The following is a 20,467-nucleotide window of genomic DNA, read 5'->3' as shown; positions in this document are numbered from 1 at the left end:
TCTTTCCCACTGTAAACAGATATTCTGGCAATTTCTAGGCCTGCAGAATTCATTTTGCTTTTTATTTTTTCTTTGTTGTTTGCTGTATATTTCAAAAATCCCTTGATCTGCAGCTTATACTGAATAGTATTCATGTTCCCAACACAACTTAAAAAGCTAAACGTACAGTATGCATAAAACATAGAAATATTGCCAAAGAACCATAAAGCGCAAATTACACTGAACTAAACATAACCTAATTGATTATAGTTGCGGCACATTACATTGCTGCTCAGTCTTGACATCTAGATGGCTTCTCTTCTCTGCAGAGCTGTTGTCATTTTGTAACCAGGGTGACTGGAACTGTACAAAGGAATCTAAACATAGTCTTACAAGCAGATTATAGACATCTTTTTGCTTATATTTACCAGCAGGTTGGACAAGATTTTTTTTTTTTTACAATATAACATCTTATTCACTCTTTCACCTACTTTCGCACATCATCTGAAAGACAAGAATGTTGAATCTGTTCAAACATCTAATTTCTTTTAAGTGTTTGTTTCCTATACATTAAGATCGTCCATCTTGTGTAGTTGTTGCTGCTTTTACCTGCATGCAGTTGTTTGTGCTTTTCTTCAACTGAGTTCACTCTACTACTCTACCATGAGCTAACCTGCTCTTGCCTCCCTCTGTTTCCCTTTTTGTAAAATCCTCTAACCCATCTGTCTTTTGCTGCCATGACATTGAGATGTTTGTACTGTTTCAATACTTCTCTCATTTGTCAGTCTCCTTTCTTCTCAATTCCTAATGCTAAACTCCCTCTAATGCTGGACTTATGCCTGCTGTGCCTTGTGAACTTTGGTTGGTCTGGTCAAAACTAAAAATGATGTCCTTAAGGTATTTTTGCTATTGCTTTCATGATTTTAATACAGGGTAGCTTGCCTCTCTTCTTTGTTCCAAGTAATGTGGCTATTTTTATTTTTTTTTACACATTTTTATAGTCTGTGCTAACACTAAACAATATTCTACTTTATACCCTCATTCTGTTGTCACTCTCTTCATGTTGAGATTGAAAACTTTGCCTTTCAGGTATCCAGGCCATGGAATGAACCTGGAAAGAGCACTTGATGGCTGTGGTCCAGACAGAGCAATTATTCTGCTTGCACACCAGCCTACTGCTGCTAAGAAGGCTCTTCAGATGCGACCGGACATCAGCCTCATCTTATCAGGTGGGAAAAGACAAACAAGTTCCTAATTCCTTGGCAGCTTAAAGCTTTGAACTTGTATATTAAGACATTTTCCTATGTTTGCTGGGATGAGCTCCAGCTGCCCCATGCCCCAGCCATGGATAAGCAGGTTAGGAAAACGGATGAAATGTATGGATTTTCTTGATGGAAAAAAAAGAAAAAAACAAATTTCATCACGTTCTATAGGCAAACAAAGAAATCCGAAAAAGTGAAACAATTTTGGTTGTTCCTTTGTGAAAGCCAGAAGGAAGGTATGGTTTTGTGGCTACAAAGTGTAAATGAGAGTAGTTGATTAAACTGCATAACGATGGGAACCGTTTGACCAGGTGGTTCAATAAAAGGGTGCCAGCACCGTCTGTTGTGTGCGGTAAACCTGTTTTTTTTTTTTAGGAGAACATGTCACCCATACATAAATTTTCCATAAGTGCAGGTTGGCATCTTCAATAATTTGATTTTAAAAAGTTTATCTTGAGTTCCAATCACTTACCACAAACAAATAACTGGGACTGAATTCAACCTTTTCAGTAGTGGAATTGGCGTCACACGTACAGAGTATTGTTAAATTCTGCATGTCCTATCAAAACGCAACACGTCACTGCTCTCTGACACCATGACAAACAAGACTGTGTTAAAATTGGACAATGCAGTGCAAACAGTGGTTTAAGTAGCCCATGAGCACCAAATAAAGGAGACGCACATAAGGAGGATGAAGCACAGTACCTGCCGCCGAAGCGAACTTGCTTGTATGTCGGTTCGGCGCCTTGCGCATGTGCAAACTGGGCTGTACGCCACACGCTTTGCAGCGCGTGCTCGCGGAAGTCGCGTTTTCGCGCTTAACATTCTGCCACTTTTTTGTAACCATGCACTTGACATGACATTTGTTGAATTCGTTACACACCAGCATAACAATTGCTGTTATTGTGAGAAGTTCAGGTGACGGGTTCATTGTTTCAAGGTGGAATTTGGTAAGTTTGTTTTCGTCGCCTTGAGAAACTGCTTATGATTTCAAAAATCCTGTTTTGCAAGAGCACGTTTATCAACGCGGACATTTACTTTGTATATGTAACTCTTTTATTAGTTTTACTTGTTGTCTTGCTTTTTCCAGAATCCTAAATATAATTTATGAATATTTCATTTCTCATGGCTAGGCTGTGCTTGTGAGATCAAATGATTGTACTGTATTTTAATTTCTTAAAGATAGCACTGTGGTGCAGTGGCTAGTGTCTGGGGTTGGCCTGGGCACTGCCTGTGCCAAAGTTTCACCAAGTCAAGTGTGTGCATATGTTTCCCCATCATGTGTTCACTGTGGTCTTGAACCTGGTGCTGCCAGGACAGGCACTGGCACTGCACAACCCAGAACTGGATACGAAAGTTAAAAAACTAATGAATGGATCAATCTGATACGCTTTGTTAATGTGATTACCTTAGTTCTGTCAGATGGCTAAGGCTGATTTTCCCCGGATGAGTAAGTATGGTTAAGTGAGTGTGCCCTGCAGTGGACTTGGTTCGTTCCTGCCTTGCCACAATGCTGCTGGAATAATCTGATTTATTGCAATCTTAAATTGGATTATCTAGGTTTAGAAATTAGATTAATGGTTAGGTTTAGGAAGGATAGATATTTTATTTTTAAAAAAGGAGTAAAAAGGCCATGAATAGCAAAAGAGGTTCCTCACTGCTGCACTCCGTATGTTTAAATTTGAACAATATTAAGAACTGAAGTCTCATATCCAACCACACTAGTGACACCAAACACAGCTGTTTGTAGTAAAATGAATGAGGTGCAGTACTTCTTAGACTCAACCTATTAAAAATCTAAACAATTTGGAAACAAGGAGTCAACCATTCACATTTTAGTAATTTTCCCTTTTTGTTTCATTTAAAAGTTGCTTAGTTGTTGCATGTTTTCTTGTTTTATTCATACTCATATCTGTATAGTAAGAAGACATGCCTCTTTAGTCGCCTAGGAGGAAACTCTGACATGTGTTTTATTGAGGCACAGATGAACTGTAAGCAATTAAATTCATTATAGGTTCATTTTGATGTTTCACCCGATGGGTAGAATATTTCTTTCTAGCAAACCTCAGAATCAAAACAGGAAAGCACAGTTAATGCTAATAGTATTCGCTTCCTGTTTAAAGGCTGTTTGAATGGATCCAGCTGCTTTTAGAGTTGTCATGTTTTCCATCTGGCATGTCAATTGTATTTTGTGGCTAATATTGACAATTTATTCTTTGCTGTCAGCTCTAGTATGGACTTTAACCTAAGCACTCTTATATCCAAAGATCTAGTGTAGATGTTAAACCCTTTTGATGAATTGAGTTGCTGTTAACCAACAAATCTGGCACAGACCTTAAACTAGACCTCTCTCATATAGCCTCTCCCAGCTCTATCTCTATCTTGGATATCTGTGTTTCAGATTTAGACACAGTTTCCTGGGTCTGTGACTTAGTAATACTAATGCAACAGGGCTCCAGCATAAATAAGAGTGCTGCAAAGAGTTTACGTGCACAAGTGAGACCACTCCATCTCTCAATTATCTCATTTGAAATCAAAATTCCAAATAGTCACATGAGGTAGATCAGGTGTTTTTGGCTCGGTTGGCTATGAAGATCTGATCTTTGTGATGAGAGCCTGAGTCCGCAATGTGCATCTCAAAGTTTGTGGTTGCGGTGTTGAAGTGTCAGCTTAGTCTCTGTCTAGTACAACAACAACCAAGCCACTCCATATTAAAACTGCCCAAATTAAATTAATCAAACCAATGAGTACAGTGGTATTGTCAGGAAAAGTTTGTTAGTGGCTTTTCAAAATAAGGATAGGGCGTTCATGAGCTGGAATCATTAGTGAAGAGAAGCAGTGGAGCTTTCCAGCTGTAAAAATAAATTACAATCAAGGAATCTATGCATTTATACCTTTAGTAGAAAACTTTTGTTAAGTGCTGTAAGTACTCAGTTTTGGTAAAGAACTAGTAGCAATTCATTTCCTAAGAGAACTTTTGGAAATCCAAACTTCATAGAGCTGTGCTTTATTTGTCATACTGTAAAGTCAAAAGCATTTCTGTTAAATGTATGGAAATAGAGTGAAAGGTGGTAAATCTGAATTAACTGGGATCTCGGAAAATTTGAGAATATGTGAAGATGAGCATTGGTTTCATTAATGTATTTGCTAATATTTTGATATTTTCCACTTTCCTTCCTTATTGCTTATTAAGGATATACAACATAGACAACTGCATGGATTTTATGGTTAGATCTTACTTGCCAGGTGGTGATACAGTATTGAGACTGGGTACAAACAGAAAAGCCCTGACATAATGTGCTCCTTTTCAGAGCCCAAGCAATGGTTTTCATTTTACATCTGCTTCTCACTAAATGCTGCACAACAACGTGCATTGGAAAAGGATCTATTTAAATATTTTATTGTGATCTAGTCTCATATGCTGTGACACTTTGGTATTAACGCTCTATTATAAAACAAAATCCTGGGAGAGAAATACTAGGGAGATGAGACGTGATCTTCACGTGAAGTTCACGGAAGACACTTAAAAGACCCGCGAGACGAAAGAGGTCGGCCACTGAGCGTCTCACAGGGACCTTAAACATGAGACTTTGTGCCAAGAGATTGACCCAGGACCTTCTCACGGGGACGTAGAACATGAGATTCTTGCAAGACACGCCCTACTTACAACCAATATCAAATAAGACCACGGGCAGCAAAACACTCAGTCATGTAAAGGCTTTGAGCACACACAGATCCAGGGCTCTCAGCGCATATAAGGACAATACGTTACAGATAAAACGTCGATGACTAAGCAGAGAAGAAACAGCAGCGCAGAGAATAGAGACTCAAAAGCGTTGGAGAGAAAAAAATGCAAAAAAGAAAAAGAATAATCGAGGTGCAAATTCAGTGACAGTGGGGTATTGATTGATGCGGTAATGGGGGGTCCCAGGACAGGAGGAGGGGGTTGGAGAGGGTGCTAGAAGGTTGTGTTTGGGGTTACCAAGTCGGCTTGATTGTTCAAGTAAAACTTTTGTGAGACTTTACGTCTGTCTGTTTTTTTTTTACTTCTTCTCTTTTCGAGCCGGACACATAAGTCGCTACAGTATCAAAAAAAGATAGTAAAGATCGCATTAGCACAAACAAAAGGAAATTATTACTCGAAAAAAGGGAAAATAATCATCACAGACCAGGTGTAATTGAAAAAATAGCAGGACAAAGCGAGGTCAGAAATAAAAGACAAAGAGTATAAAACAAATTAAAACGTCATAAAGAGGTTAAAAAACAAGGGGGCCAAACGCATGCAAAGCAGCTTAGAGGTAATGAACACAGTGGAATTCAAAATACTCAAAAAAAACTTAGGCGTGAAACACATGCAGAATATGAAAGAAGAAAAAAAAGGACAGTGTCAAAACAAAGAAAGTAAACATCGCATTAGCGCAAAAAAAGAGAAATTATTACTCGGAGAAATAACGAAAAGGCAAATGGAGATTGAATATATGGACATAGGTGATATGTCTGAAGTATATAAATATTGTAAGGCTTTGAAGTTTAAGTCAGAGAATTTCAAAAATGTGTTTTACCTCACATGCATTTATTGGTTACTTTGCAAAAAAAATTATTAACTGCTGATGATGTGGATCGCTTTGTCTGTGCTGAAATTCCAAACGGAGAAACCTATCCTGAATTATGGTACAAAGTCATTAAACACACAAATGAGGTCTCACGGACCTCATTAAAAAGATTCAGCATGTTGGGACTCCAAAGATTCCCAATACTGTTTTTACAGAAGTTCTGAAATAAAAGTGAAACTAATGAAATAGCAACAATTCAAAGAACAAAAAATCTTAAAAGTGTGTATCTGGAAAACCAAACACTGGGGTTGGCAAGCGAAGCGAGCAGGGGGCAAAGCCCCCTAGTTTTATTAAAGGAAAGTGTTGTGCTCATAAGATGATTTGCATAATGTGGGAACTTTACAATTGTCGGTGTCTTTATAAGATTTTTGGTTTTGTGAATTGAGTAATAATCTCTTTAAGGCTTATTTATCGAGTCAGTTAATAGTCTGTTTGAACAGTTTCAGAAGCACTATTGAGCTGTTTTGCAGTCATTTCCTGGATTACATTTATTTTCTCTATGATTTTCCATAAATGACAGTATATATAAATCTTCTTGTATTTTGAAACTCCTTTTCCCTCCATGTAGAGTCTGTTTGCTTTTGGGTGTCTCGTCATGTTGCAGTGACGATGTGAGCCAGAAAGCCAATGTTGAAATGTGAGTCAGTAAGTGACAGGGAGATGAGAAAAGCATAAGGTATGGCGTGGCTAGAGTGTCTTAAACAAAGACCTGCCTTTGTCCCTACTCCTTCAAATCCAGTAAATTATTCTTGACTTACAGAGTGTAGTTCAGTTTACAGACCTGGTCACTCTTCTGCAGTCCCAAATAAGGTAATGGTCAATCAGTTTTAGATTGGTATGTATTAGTTGCTTGCCATTTGAAATCAACATTAATTATTGCATACAGCACGCATATCAAACTCTGTTCTTGTAGAGCCAATGTGGCTCTTGGTGTTTTTCAATATTCCTAGTTAGCAGCTGATTTAACAGAGATGTCATTAACTTAGATGGGTTATCTCTGTTCTTTGTCTGAAATTTCAGAAATTACTAGTAGTGCAGCTTTTAGTTCTCAGAAGTTCAGAAAGAAGCTTATTCAGTATTTAGTCAAAGCCTTTAGTGTACATGAGTTGGATTAGTTCCCATTCTTTTATTCCTTTCATTTACATTAATTTGCTTGAAATTTAAGTACTTAATTTTCACCAACTACCATTTAAGAATAGGGTGCACATAACAAGGTTGACAACTAGTTATTATTTACATCTGTGACTTCATTGTTAAGCATCTAGTGTAGTAAATTTCATTCACTGGCCATCCAGCCATTATTAAACCTGCTTAATCTAGTTCAAGATCATGGTGGCCAGAATCTATACCAGTAGCAACTAAATCTAAAATGATTACCAGTCACTTCTGAAAGGCACTAGTCAATTTCTGATGTAGTATAACGAGAGCAGGCACAATCCATCTTATTAAATGAAAAGTTTATTACCAGAAATACTCATTTTATAATTAAGAAAGCACTAAGGACAAAACCCTGAAGAAGCTGATTTTTGGAAGGGGCATGAATTACTGTCACATTAATCTTTATCATGGAAGCCAAATCCATTTCCAACTGCAGTCTGTGTGTGTGGAAGGCCTGCACCCTTCTAAAAAGCACACCAGGGCATTGTAGGCACACAGCAACTCACCCAGAACCACACACGTCCACTTAGAACAGAGACATTTAATTCTCCCATCTTCCAAACTTCAAATGTTGCAGTTGTGGGGACAAAATCAATATGAACACATTCCAAAAGTGTAAGGAGGAACAGTGGCCCAAACATCGGGAGGAATACTGCTTTGATTCTGTGCCGCATAAAATGTAAAAAGTTGCAGAGTGAGGTTTGCTGCTGAATTTGAAACTTTTTGATGGTTTCGTTGACAGAAATGGATTGAGGGGCTGCGCAGAAGCCACGTGAGAGAAAGAGGGAGAGAATGAATTTGCATTTTCTCTATTTATAATTATATTTTTATGCGTACGTGTATGTTAAATATTCTGTATATTTCTCTTTTATGTCATTAAATGAAAGTAAGCTGTAAGTGTTGAAAGAAAGAAAATGTTACGTTGTTGCTGACATGTACTATGTACAGTCTTTTTTCTTGTATTATTCCCTAAACAATATAGCATTACCACTATTTACATAACATTTACGTTGCATTAGGTATTACAAGTAATCTAGATATGATTTAAAGTATTGGGGAGGATGTACGTAGGTTATATGCAGATACCATGCCAATTTAAGTAAGGAACTTGAGCACCTGTGGATTTTGGTATCCGTGGGGAGTCCTGATACCAGACCCCAACAGATGCCAAGCGATTACTGTAATCTAGCATTTTATTCACATTTCCACTTTGGCAGAAGTGTCTGAAGATTTTACCAATTAAGGCTCTTTAAATATGTTAAAAGAATTTTCTTGCTATACACCAGTATTGCATAATTTGCATTTATATTTAATATTCCTTTTACTTCCATAGACACTGTGCACTTGTCTAAAGTGTATTTTAGGGTTTTAAGATATATTAATAGTTAGAAATACTTCTAGGTATTTTTAAGAACTGTTACGGAATAATACAGAATGCCAGGAAGCATTGATTTCTTGTACTGTGACTCTGACAAAATTCTTGCTTTCTTTTTTCAGGTCACACTCATGGTGGTCAGATTTTTCCGTTCACTATTGCTGCTTATCTCTTCAACCCTTACTTCAGTGGACTTTACAAGGTTGGGGAGAGAAACTTTGTATATGTCACTCCAGGAACAGTGTATTATGGGATTCCCATGCGAATTGCAAGTCGGGCTGAGATAACAGAAATAACCTTGAAGTCTCCATCCTGATGTCCTAGGAGGAAAACCGCCTAGTTTAGTTAAAGGTGTAGCCACTGTGAAGATTTAGTCAGCAGTTTTTATGAGTATATTAATAATAAATTCTTGAATTTAGATGCTTCGGTGGAAGGTGAATTTGGGTAGTTGTTTGTCATAAAGATAAAGTTGTATGCATGTTTATCAGATTTATTTATTATTACTGTGAACTGGGGTCATAGTGACCTATTTTGTTGTGCTGGTGTTGTCACACCAGCAAAGATTAATTTTCTCCTTTGCAGATGGGATACAAAAGAGGAAATTGAATAATTGATGTGAATATTTGTATCAATTCTTTGCTACTGGTTTGCACATAATCATAACTCAGGTCTACAGACATTAAATCAGTACATCTTGTCTGTTCCTTTACAGGTTTTGAAATCTCTCGATCAGAATACCTCTTCTGTTGGCTATTACTTCTGCATGAACAACACAACATACATCTTATCGATAGGGTCTTACCTGCGGAGAGTGTACTTTATGTGCATAAAGTGACTTAACGCACTGATGCATTGCACACCTTTCAATTTCTAACACCTTTCTCATAGCAGAGAAAGGTACTACAATGCCAGCCCTGATAGCAGTGTCCATCCCTGTGTGTCCTGTTCTCACATGGGATGCCCAAGTATGACCCCAGGTTGGCCATAAAATTGTGGCTTTGCTGATTAAGTCGTAAAAGAAAGAAGAGTTAATAACCATTTCCATCTCACACCCCAGATAAACGTCATGTTGGTTAGATTTATTATAAACATGGCTGTGCTTAAAGTTACTTCTATAGTGGTAAAGGAGAAGGTGCCACTTACACCATAATAATAGTAATAATAATAATAGTGTGCACCATAATAGAGTGGACAGACTATAGCTTGGGCTTTTAAAAGTGCGGGTGTGGGATATTTGTGCATTACTTTGACCAATTCATTATGTGCTGCTAGGTTCAACATATAGAATAATGCTTGAATAATTAAGATGTTATCAAAAATTTGTGTACACAGGAAAAAATTTTTTAAGGAGGATTCATAGTTCTTGGTCCCACTGTTTATTAAGTCATCTGGCCAAGTGAATATCATGCTCTTTATTTATTATTTAAAGTTATCAGAAGCTTGGGAAAAGCAGCCGGATTCAGGCACTTATGTAAATATTTTTGTGTGACACTGAGGGACGAGCACTATGCCTGACTCTGTGTAAGATAAAGTGTATTTAAGAAAGGGGAATGGGTCAGTGGAATTTAAGTTCTCTGGATGTTAATGTGTTTCCTTAAAGTCAAATAATGTTCATATTCTGGCTATTGTATAACATTTTAATGTCTTTATAAAATTTGCAGAAATTGTGGTTTATTTATTTGAAGTAAAAAGATTTTCATTATATGTGGTGATGTCCTGTCTTGTTCAATATCTTAACCTTTATCCTTTTTCACCAGCCTTCTGTCTGCACATTTAAAGCAGTGATTGATACCTACTGGTATATAATTAACTACTGTTACAGTAGTTTCAAAATTATTTATATAAAAATTTTCTTATTTTGGTGAAAGTGAATTGTTGAATCCAGTATAAAAAGAACTACAGAATTATTCACTAGGCAGGGCAGAAATGGAGAGATTTTATAAAATTAAAGACTATAATCCCAAATTAAATTCAGTGACAGCATCTGTAAAAGATGCTTTACAAAGCAACTGATAAGACAAGTGAGAATTAAAAGACAAATCACTGCAGAAAAAAAATACAGGGGCACAAATGTCAAGGCAGCAAGTCAGAATAAATAAAATAATTTGAATGTACACAGGAGTCAGTTATAATAACTATGGATAAACAAACGCATTGATAAGCAGAGCATTCATTATTCAGCAGAATTTGCAGACAATGTTCAGACTCTACAGGTTTGGCTGTCCCCAACTACAGTGTGATTCATTCAGAGAGTCAAACTACACCCCATACAGATGTGTAACGTCCCACTTCTCAGAATACATCTCAGAAAGTGTCATGTCAGGAAGTCACAGAAAAGATTTTGTGTGTGCTGGATAGCTCCGAGAGTTCGATTTACAGATTTCACAGGTGAGGTCACAGTTAACACCGAGATTTCAAGCCAGCCTCCTCAGTGACTCACACTCTTCTGACATATAAAAAGATGGGGGCTTGTGAACTTTCTGCAGTTTGGATGTCCAGCACTATTTGCAGCAGCAAGAACTCCCGAACAGACTGAAGCAGAGCACAGGAATGGCAAACACTTATGGTAAGAGCCCCCCACCTCTCTGGTTTTAAAGTTATTTATCTTTCTGTGATACAATTCGGGTTCCAAACAGGACAAGAATAATGTTGAAAGGTAACATTTTTAAACGGAAAGGTGGACTGCATATACTGTATAATGATCAGTTTGGAATGTCTAAAAAAGTGGCCTGTGGTGTAACCTGGAGAAAAAATCTGTGTTCATTTTCTTGGTTATAAGCTGATGGTACTCACAGTTCAGTTTTGTAATTTTATGTTTTGATGAAAATGTACTTTTTATTTAAAATATATTTTGTAAAACATTGTGAATTTTAGCTTAATGAGACAGTCTGTAATATTTTCAACATTAATAATCTTAATAGAACACATTAACTTTTTAAAGATAGCTATCTACTGTAATACAGTTGAAGAGCAAATGTCTGAATACTTTTTGCAGTGATACTAATTTATTTGAGTATGTTTATAAATGATAAAACCAGTGCAAAAGTGACAAATTCTGTATATTGATACTGTTCAGTTGTTTATATGCTTTTTGAGTTTGGTGGATTGATTAATTTCAGAACATTTAATTAAATATTTATGCCAGTGTTTCTCAATGCCATTCCTACCTCCCCAATCTGTCTGCTTGTTTTCATTGCCACTCTTGGACTCCCCTCCATGTTAACATTGCTAATGGACATTCATCAGTCACTTGAGTGGACACAGTGCTTGTGATGTCACATTTACATGGACCTACTTTTGTATAGTCATTATAGTAAATTTAAATTGATGAATAGCCCAAGAGCTGAAGCTTTATTTTGCATCTTTGTGGACTCCTAGAGGTGATCAAAATGATGAAAGTTTGATTACCTAAAACTTGAATTGTCATCTGGACAGTTATAAAGGTATCATTTGGCAGTGTGCTCAGACTCATGTAACAGGTGTGGAGTAGTTCGTTCTTTCTTTCTTTCTTTCTTTCTTTCTTTTGTGTGCTAACAATCGGCAACACAGGTTGCTGGCAGACTGTTGATAGACTGATGTTTCACTCATGAGACTGTGATACCAGTTAGTAGGGGTCATGTATTTGGTTTTCAGAAGTTGGGAACAAATGGCTGGCTCATTACAAACATGTGAAATTTGTTTGTTTCATTCAGCTATTAGATTACTGCATTTGTCCTATTTCTCAGCTCATAATTACAAAAACTGGGGCTCACTCGGACACACACATCCACATCAGGGTGCTACATTTTACCTAAGCCTACAGTGATGATGTCATAAAACATAGGTCACTGCATCATAGCAAAGGCTCAACAAAATGCCAGCACACCTCTTAAAAAAAGGCATCATGGAAGAATTGAAAACATAAAATTAAACAAATATAGCAAAGTGAACAACAGCATTAATTAAGGAAATAATTAAATATTTAAATTACTTGAGAGTCCCAAACCTCAAATTTATTTTTTAGTCAAATAGAAAAATTAATATACAGTGGATTTAGAACCCTTCACTTTCTGTACACTTTGTGTTGTAGGTTTCTTTTTAAATTGATACATTTGCCATTCTTGACCATCAGTCTACACTCACTAACCCATAAAGAAAAGTTAAAACATGTTTTAAGAAATGCCTGCAAATTTATTAAAAATCAAAAACTGAAAACTCTTATTCACATAAGTATTCAGAGCCTTAACTACAAGCCTCTTTAGGCGCAATCCCAGCTCCTCTGGTCTTCTTGGGTATATCTCTATAAGATTTGCACACCCAGACTTAGGCTGTTCCTAACATTCTTCCTAGCAGACCCTCTCAAACTCAGATTGAATGGGAAGTATCTATAAACTGCCGTCCTTGGATCTCACCACAGATATTTTTTGGAGTTCAAGTCAGGACTTTGGCTGGGCCACTCAAGGACAGAGGATTGTCCCTAGCCAGTTCAGCATTGTCTTGGCTGTATGGTTTGGGCCATTGTCATGCTGAAAAGTGAATCCTCACCCCAGTCTAAGGTGGTGGGCACTCTGGAAGAGATTTTCTTTAATGACCTCTCTGTATTTGGCTGAATCCATCCTTCCCTCAGCTCTGACCATTCTTGCTGTCCCTGCCACTGGGAAGCACCCCCATAGCATGATGCCGCCACTACCATGCTTCATTGTAGGGATGGTGTTAGGCAGGTGATGCAAAGTTCCTACTCTTCACCAGACATAGTGCTTGGTGTTCTGCTCAAAGAGTTCCATTTTTGTCTCATCAGACCAGAGAATCTTTTTCATCATGCTGTCAAGAGTCCTTTAAATGCCGTCATATGCCTTTTACTCAAGAGTGGCTTTCATCTAGCCACTGTACCATAAATGCCTGATTGATGGAGTGTTGCTGAGATGGTCATCTTTCCATCAGGTTCTCCCATCTCGGCAGTGGAATTTTGAAGCTCTTTTAGAGTGAACATTCAGTTCTTGGTCACCTCCACCTCTCTGATGAAGGCCCTTCTTGCCTGGTTATTCAGTTTGGGTGGACGGCCAACTCCAGGAAGGGCCCTGGTGGTTCCAAACTTATTCCATTTTGCAATTATTGAGGCCTCTGTGCTCCTGAGAACACTCAGAGCTTTAGAAATGGTTTGATCCCCTTTCCCTGATCTATTCATCACCACAATTTGATCATGGAGGTTTAGGGGGAGTTCCTTGGACTTCACGGTTGGGTTTTTGTCTTGACGTGCAGTGTGAATTGTGGGACATTATAGACACAGGTGTGTAACTTTCTAAATGATGATGTCCATTCAGTTCAATTTGTCACCAGTTGAGGGAGCTAAAGCAGACAGGATGCACATGACCACAATTTGGAGTGCCACAGAAAGGGGTCTGAATACTTACATGAATGAGAGATTTCAGATTTAAATTTTTAATACATTTGCAAACCTTTCTGAAAAAACATTTTCACTTTGTGATTATTGGTTATTGAGTGTATATTAATGGGTACCAATGGTAAATGTATCCATTTAAAATTAAATCTACAACACAATAAAGTGTGCAGAAATGGTCTAATTGCTTTCTGAATCCACTGTATTAAGTAACCAGGATTCACGTACCCAAACACCAGCCTCCAGGAGCTGTGAGGCAGCAGCGTTAGACACTGTACCACCCCCTGGCTATAACATATTAATATTTAAAAGTCACAAATATTGTTTCTGTTGTTAACAATGTTTGAACCTGAGCCCCAAGTAAGGCACACATTTTATCTAGAATATATAGTTTTTAATCTTTAATACAAGACGTATGTATAGAAGTGGTGTATGTACACTGTGTTAGACTTAAAGAAGTGGAAATTATCATGCAAATATTTGTACGTGACATGTATCAGACATAGCACTCTTTCACTATTTTACCTCTGCTTCCTCTTGTGACAAAGTGAGCTTAGACTAGACGAACCTCAATATGTTGGTCAATATGGACTTAATCTGTTTTAAACTAGCCATTAGTGGTCTTTTGTTGGGCTGTACCTTGCACACCTTCCATAGGCGGCGCCCAGTGGGCATCTTAAGTACACATCCAAACCACCTCAACTGGCTCCGTTTGGTCCACAGAGGCAGTGATTGTGCTCTGAGGTTCTCTGACATTACCGACCTCCTTGCTCTGTCCCAGAGAGTAATCCCAGCAAACCCCATGGAGGTACCTCGTTTCAGCAGCTTGAACTCACAATCTCATTCTATTGGTCACTAACCAAAACTCATAACCGTAGGTGAGGATGGGAAAGTAGACTGGGGGTCTGAGTGACAGGAACCCATTAAGTATCTGTTTGTAACATTTGTTGATTTGTTGTTCTGTTGAGGGTTTGTAGTGAGTGTGTTGTTCTCACAGTGACTGTCATATTGTTTATGGTAATGCCTGTTGCTGGTCACATGAGTGTGGTACATGACATCAAATTGACATGCCTGGTGACATTCAAAGGTCATGTGAAAAAGGCAATTTCCCTTTGGGATTAACAAAGTATATCAAAATCAAAAATCATTAACCACCATCATGAAAAACGCCATGCACAATATTCGGCACCCCAGCTTTTGGATGAAACCTATAAACCAGCACAGTTGCAATTGTTTGATGTAGTTAGTGACAAGATCAGTTTAGTAGATCTGCCCATCTTTGGAACTCCATTTTTGTTCCAGTGTTTAGAACTTTTGCCCATTGTTTCTTGTATTGTCTTTTAAACATTTTAACCTCCGCCTGTCCTTGACTATTCTTTTTGATTATTCTTAAGGCACCTTTTTGCCATTTCCTGATCTCCAATTGCTTATGCACCCTATTTGAGTTATTTTCCTTTTATCTCCTGTCTCACAATACAATGGTCCACTCACAAGTTATTCTGGCATATTGGGGGTGGGGGGGCATAGACATCTGCCATGTTCTCTAAATATGTGTGGAGAGGATGGACAGGCACCTACAACCACTTAAATACAGTTGTAAGAAGAAAGATTGTTTCAGGGACATGACACAGTCATTAGCTGCTTCTGAGTCCATCACTGGTGCCGGAAACTAAACAGTGTCATCATTTAGTAAAGGGGCAGCGGTCCGTTTTTTTATAAAACACAATACTCATGTGGTGCCACAGTCAAGCCCAGAGAAAACCGACTGAAAGAACTTTGCAAGAATCACTTAGTCTGTAGTATGGAACAGTATGCAGAGTACACACCATCATGAACATTTTCTGAGGATGTTGTTTTTCCTTCTTTGTAATTTAAAAATTTATTGTAATTAAGAATTTTTTTATAGGTTGAGACTTTCAGATGTACTGTGAGTCACATTCTTTTATAAATTAGTCTGTCATCTGGGACAAACCCTCTGCTTAATTTCTATTCCTCCCCACTTCCATTACTTTTACTTTCCCCACATCTGTAGATTTCTTGAAGACAATTGACCTGCAGCCATCAACAAACAACAGGTCTCACCACACTGAGGAGATAGATACGAAAAGGCTGATTGTCAGGAGGGGACAGCCTTTCAGTATGACGATACAATGTCGAGATGTGTCTCGTCTGCAGATGGCAGGGAGTTTGGAGATTATTCTGCATACCGGTAAGTTCTGCTTTGAATTAATGGGAGGCTCTGCTGTCTGTTCTGTCTGACACGCACTCTTCGGGGTCATTGCAGGTCTCCTGTTTAATTCTCATACATACAGTAGCAGCTTCTGTTTCCTCAGCCAGATGAGCAAATATGCCACTTGACAGAGAGGTGTAACAATTTCCCCCAAATGATGAGACAGCAGTGTCTTTTATTGCTGAGAATAAATCTGGAATGGTACATGCTGAAGCTGCTAAAATTATTTTAGTTGTGGATGAACATCCGATTCTGTCATCTTTGCTTTGCCAGGTTGTCTCTTGTATTTCAGCCATGATTTTCTGCTTTCCTACTTGCCAATACTGTGAAACAGCCACCCCACCTCCCAATACGTTAGATCAATGATATCCATGTTAGAGCTAAGTGGGTATTGTCCTGATTAATTTAAGGAGATTGTCTGAGCTGGTGACACCAGAAGGCCACACTCTGAAGGATTCTTTTAAATGGATTCTGTTAAAGTTAGTGGGCTCATTGAGAGCTGTACTTTTTCCAAAATATTTGGGGAACATGTAACAATTTAACCCATTAGAAAACAATAAAAAAACTTTAAAAATGCAAGTGGAGCAGATGCAAATTCATCCTCTTAGCACTTTCTCAGGCTATAACCTTTTCTGTATCCTGTCAGTTCTGTAATATAAGAAAATGAGATGACATTAAGTGACCAATACTCATGTATGACTAATAGTGCTGAGTGAAACTTTAATTCACATGCAGTTTCACAAAACTGTATGCTGGCCATTTTGCAGTTCTCACTAAAAAGAGTCATTGGAAGTTTTAAAGATTTTATTTTTATTTTTAAGTAGGAAATGAGGAATATTGCTCCCTAAAGACTCATTCACTTGTCTGTATGTACTGCTGTTTTTTTTTCAAGCATGAATAATGCAGGTAATCCACAGCCCACCAGTAAAATCAGTTCTCTGTATGTCTCTTGGTCACATCACCACAGACATGCAGCACATTTTTTAAAAATGTGACATGATGCATACAAAGACACACCAAAATACATCGCCTTGCACATTGGTGTTTTTTCTCCACAGGAAAGCAAACTATTCGGAAAAGGAACAAGCGATTGTCCTTCTCTTTTTCCCCGATTCCTGCAGATGAGGGCTGATGCACTGTATATGCCACAAAGCTTTAAATTTCGTTTTTTCTCCAATGCATCTTTAGGATTGTAATCACCGTGACTGTCACCATGATTGGCAAAGTGGGCATCCTCTTATCAGGACAAACACAACACACATCTGATGGCTCAAGAAAATCTTTACAAGTAACCAGAAATGAGTTCGGTGAATTTTGTTATTCTGTTCCCTTCAGTGGCAGGCAGATATATGTAGAATTAAGGCAAACAGGAAATCACTTCTCTTCTTGTGTCATTGACATGAGAAGCCAAACGATGTTTGTTTCATAATTTTTTTTTGTGAAGTGAAATACTGAGTTTTACTGGGAGTTAAATTTTGTGTAAATCGTTTTGCTTTCCACTAATGACTATAGTGAGGATGGACCTGATGCTACAAAAATAAAATTAAATAAATAAATAAAAACAAATCGCTCACTTGAAAAGGCAGGTTTTCCAAGAAAATAATCCAATCTACACAGGCATCTCATTCATTTGGTTGTTGAATTTTTACTAAATTCATACACTAGAAGATAATATGAATATCAGTCAAGTCAAGGGACTTTAATTAGGCAAATTAAAACCTGTAAGTAAATTATTAGAACTATCAATGAGCCATTCACACAAGCATTTGCATTTCTACAGTTTCCTGCCAATGCTATTATTCTGTGAAATAAGCATCCAAAATAGATTCTGCACATGTAAAAACCCAAACTAACACCGAAATACACTAATAAAGATGCATGAATATTACACACAACCACTGAGCTGGTGTTATGTGTGACACAAAGATCATTGTGATAGGCAGTGGGTGTACCTTTCAGGACAACCTGACCTTTGAGGGTTTGACAAGGCGATGGTAATTACCAACGTTAAGTACTAGAATGTCAGAAGTGTGCTGAAAGGACAGAGTCTAGAGCAGGGGTAGGAGGACCGCAGTGGTTGCAGGTTTTCGTTCCAACCCAATTGCTTAGTTAGAAACCAATCTTTGTCAATCTCAGGCTTTATTTAATTTTATGGCTTGTTAGTCTGCAATGTTAGGTTCATATATCATAGATTTTTTTTTCCTTTCCAAGGAAATCATCCAAATGATTTGAAGCCTGAAACAGCAGTCTGTCACATTTTTCTCTTAAGTGTTTTATTAAACCAAATAGTGCATGATGAATCCACACAGGTGGACATGGAAACAAGTTAGATGGAGACCTGCTGGCTCCTTTTTCATTTGCATCTCATTGCTAATAAGGAGCCATTAAAAACAGTGAATGCAACCATTTAAGACTGAAATAAGCAGTTAAGTGTGGTGAATCTTAACAAGCGAGACCACTAAAATGAAGCAGAAAAATGTCACTTGAGCAAAAAGTGCTTCATCAGCAATAATTGACTTCTCATTAAGAAACTGGGTTGGAACAAAAACCTGCAGCCACTGTGGCCCTCCAGGACCGACAGTGCCCACCCCTGGTCTAGAGGGTGACATGGAATTCAGCAAATGAACCAGTTCTGTTTCCACAGACCACCAGCTGTACCAGCTCCCTGCCAAATGAGACTTTACCCCAAATCAGCAGTCATTTAGCTCTAGTAAGGAGTGGACATTTATAGCACATCTTGAAGCGATTCCTTAGTTCAACTGGAGAATTGCTATTTAGTTCAGGGGTGCTCGACAAAATCCAAAGATTCCTGCTTACTGTGTCTTCTGGAAGTACCGTGACACTGAGCCCTCATCTCTGTTTACAGTAAGTGGCCAGTCTCTGCGCTACATAGAAACAAAGTGCTGTCTTTAATTACATGGCTTAATGCTCTTATCCTTTCTAATTATGTGACATACCTAATTCTGTTTATCTATACTGGCATTAAGTGTAAGAATTATTCATAGCTTCTGTCCATTTTGCATTTAGTAGGGGCACTCAAATCAATCGTACTGTATGTGTAGTTTTTTTTTAAATAAACTCCATAAGGCTTTTCCACTTTCCGATTTAATAATAACAATAATAATAATAATAATTGTTTTCACTCTTTTTGTAGGGAAAGAAGACTTCATTCAAATTCAAGTGCCTCAGTCAGAAGTGGAAACCGACAGTTGGTGGTTTAGCCTTCAGGCTGGCCCACAGGACATCCTGCTGAATGTGTACAGCCCTGCTATAGCAACTGTTGGCCAGTACAAGATGACTGTTCTGTGCTTAAGGCAAGGACAGGTCCTGCAGCAGCTTTCAGGAGGAAACTTTCTCCTCCTTTTTAACCCCTGGTGTAAAGGTATTTACAATAGGCTGTGAATTTCTTCTTCTTTTTCTGCTGAAGTCTATTTGTAGTCTTTTGTCATTTTTGACGTGTGTGACCACGTGAAGGTGGCTCAACCAACTAGCACACAAACTCTTTGAATACATTTTTAATCCCAGAGGTTGGAAAGCTTCTAATAGTTACAATTAAGCTAAATAAGCAGTAATGCTCTACAACTAAAGGCTCCCTCTGGGTGTTCATAGTCCTAGTCTCAATTCCCCAGTAAACTGAACGGGGCTTACATCAAATAGAGAACAGGTCTCTGTTCTGTGTATTTTCTTCAGACTTACTTGTTTTAATCCCAGGCTCACAGGATTAGGACATTCCTGAGTAAATTACTTGCTGTTTGCAGTTCATTACTTGTATTATGCCCAAACCAGTAATGGCGTTGTTGTGATGTAAGATTTTGCATATAACTTAATAAATATTTTGTATGTCTTTATTTGTAATTTAGGCAAAGCAATGTGATTTAGTGTTACATTAGTGAGTGAGTTTAGGAATGGGTCTCTCTGAATTTTACGACAGAGTTGGGGGAGGGTGTGCCTTAAACCAGTTTGGCGAGTATTTCTCTGCTAAAGTCTTTCAACCCCTGCAAGAAAGCCATAAAGACATATGGTCTTGGGGATGGCAGGTTTTAAGATGTTGTATTACCCCATTGCTCTGAAGTATGGCAGTTTGGAATTGGCTTTGATCAGAAGCTTTTAAGTATCATGATGTCCTACTGGCTGTAGGGGTTGGACAGAGAATCTATAAATCTGCTTGTTCAACCACATTCTCTCTCTCTTACTAACCAACATATGATGAAGAAGTATCTCTCTTACTAACCTCTGATCATGAAGATCAAACTGATGAACTGAAAGAACAACACAATGGAGACCACAGCTTGGCAGCCATATTTGAACAGGCTTGGGGCCTGTTCTGAAGAAAGCTGAGCACCAATGATAGATAGATAGATAGATAGATACTTTATTAATCCCAGGGGGAAATTCACATACTCCAGCAGCAAAAAATATTAAATTAAAGAGTAATAAAAAATGCAGGTAAAAAAACAGACAATAACTTGAATA

At 38.0% G+C, this 20,467-nt stretch overlaps 2 protein-coding genes across 2 annotated transcripts in view; both read left to right on the top strand.

Moving 5' to 3' along the window:
- Positions 1-10,090, top strand: part of tmppe (transmembrane protein with metallophosphoesterase domain) — a 29,710-nt gene extending 19,620 nt beyond the window's left edge. Inside the window, exons 5-6 of the mRNA XM_051931690.1 lie at positions 1,069-1,208; positions 8,510-10,090. Coding sequence (XP_051787650.1) covers positions 1,069-1,208; positions 8,510-8,703 — 334 coding nt within the window. The 3' untranslated portion in view covers positions 8,704-10,090. The remainder of the gene's footprint in view (positions 1-1,068; positions 1,209-8,509) is intronic.
- Positions 10,091-10,937: 847 nt separating this feature from the next.
- The window catches only part of tgm2l (transglutaminase 2, like), a 55,793-nt gene continuing 46,263 nt past the window's right edge, over positions 10,938-20,467 (top strand). Inside the window, exons 1-3 of the mRNA XM_051931756.1 lie at positions 10,938-10,953; positions 15,797-15,973; positions 19,149-19,376. Of these exons, the coding sequence (XP_051787716.1) occupies positions 10,938-10,953; positions 15,797-15,973; positions 19,149-19,376 (421 nt within the window). The remainder of the gene's footprint in view (positions 10,954-15,796; positions 15,974-19,148; positions 19,377-20,467) is intronic.

Source organism: Erpetoichthys calabaricus, chromosome 9 (assembly GCF_900747795.2).
Source record: "Erpetoichthys calabaricus chromosome 9, fErpCal1.3, whole genome shotgun sequence".
NCBI lineage: Eukaryota > Metazoa > Chordata > Cladistia > Polypteriformes > Polypteridae > Erpetoichthys > Erpetoichthys calabaricus.
The sequence above is the reverse complement of the archived record's forward strand: the minus strand, read 5'-3'. Positions and strand labels throughout refer to the sequence as shown.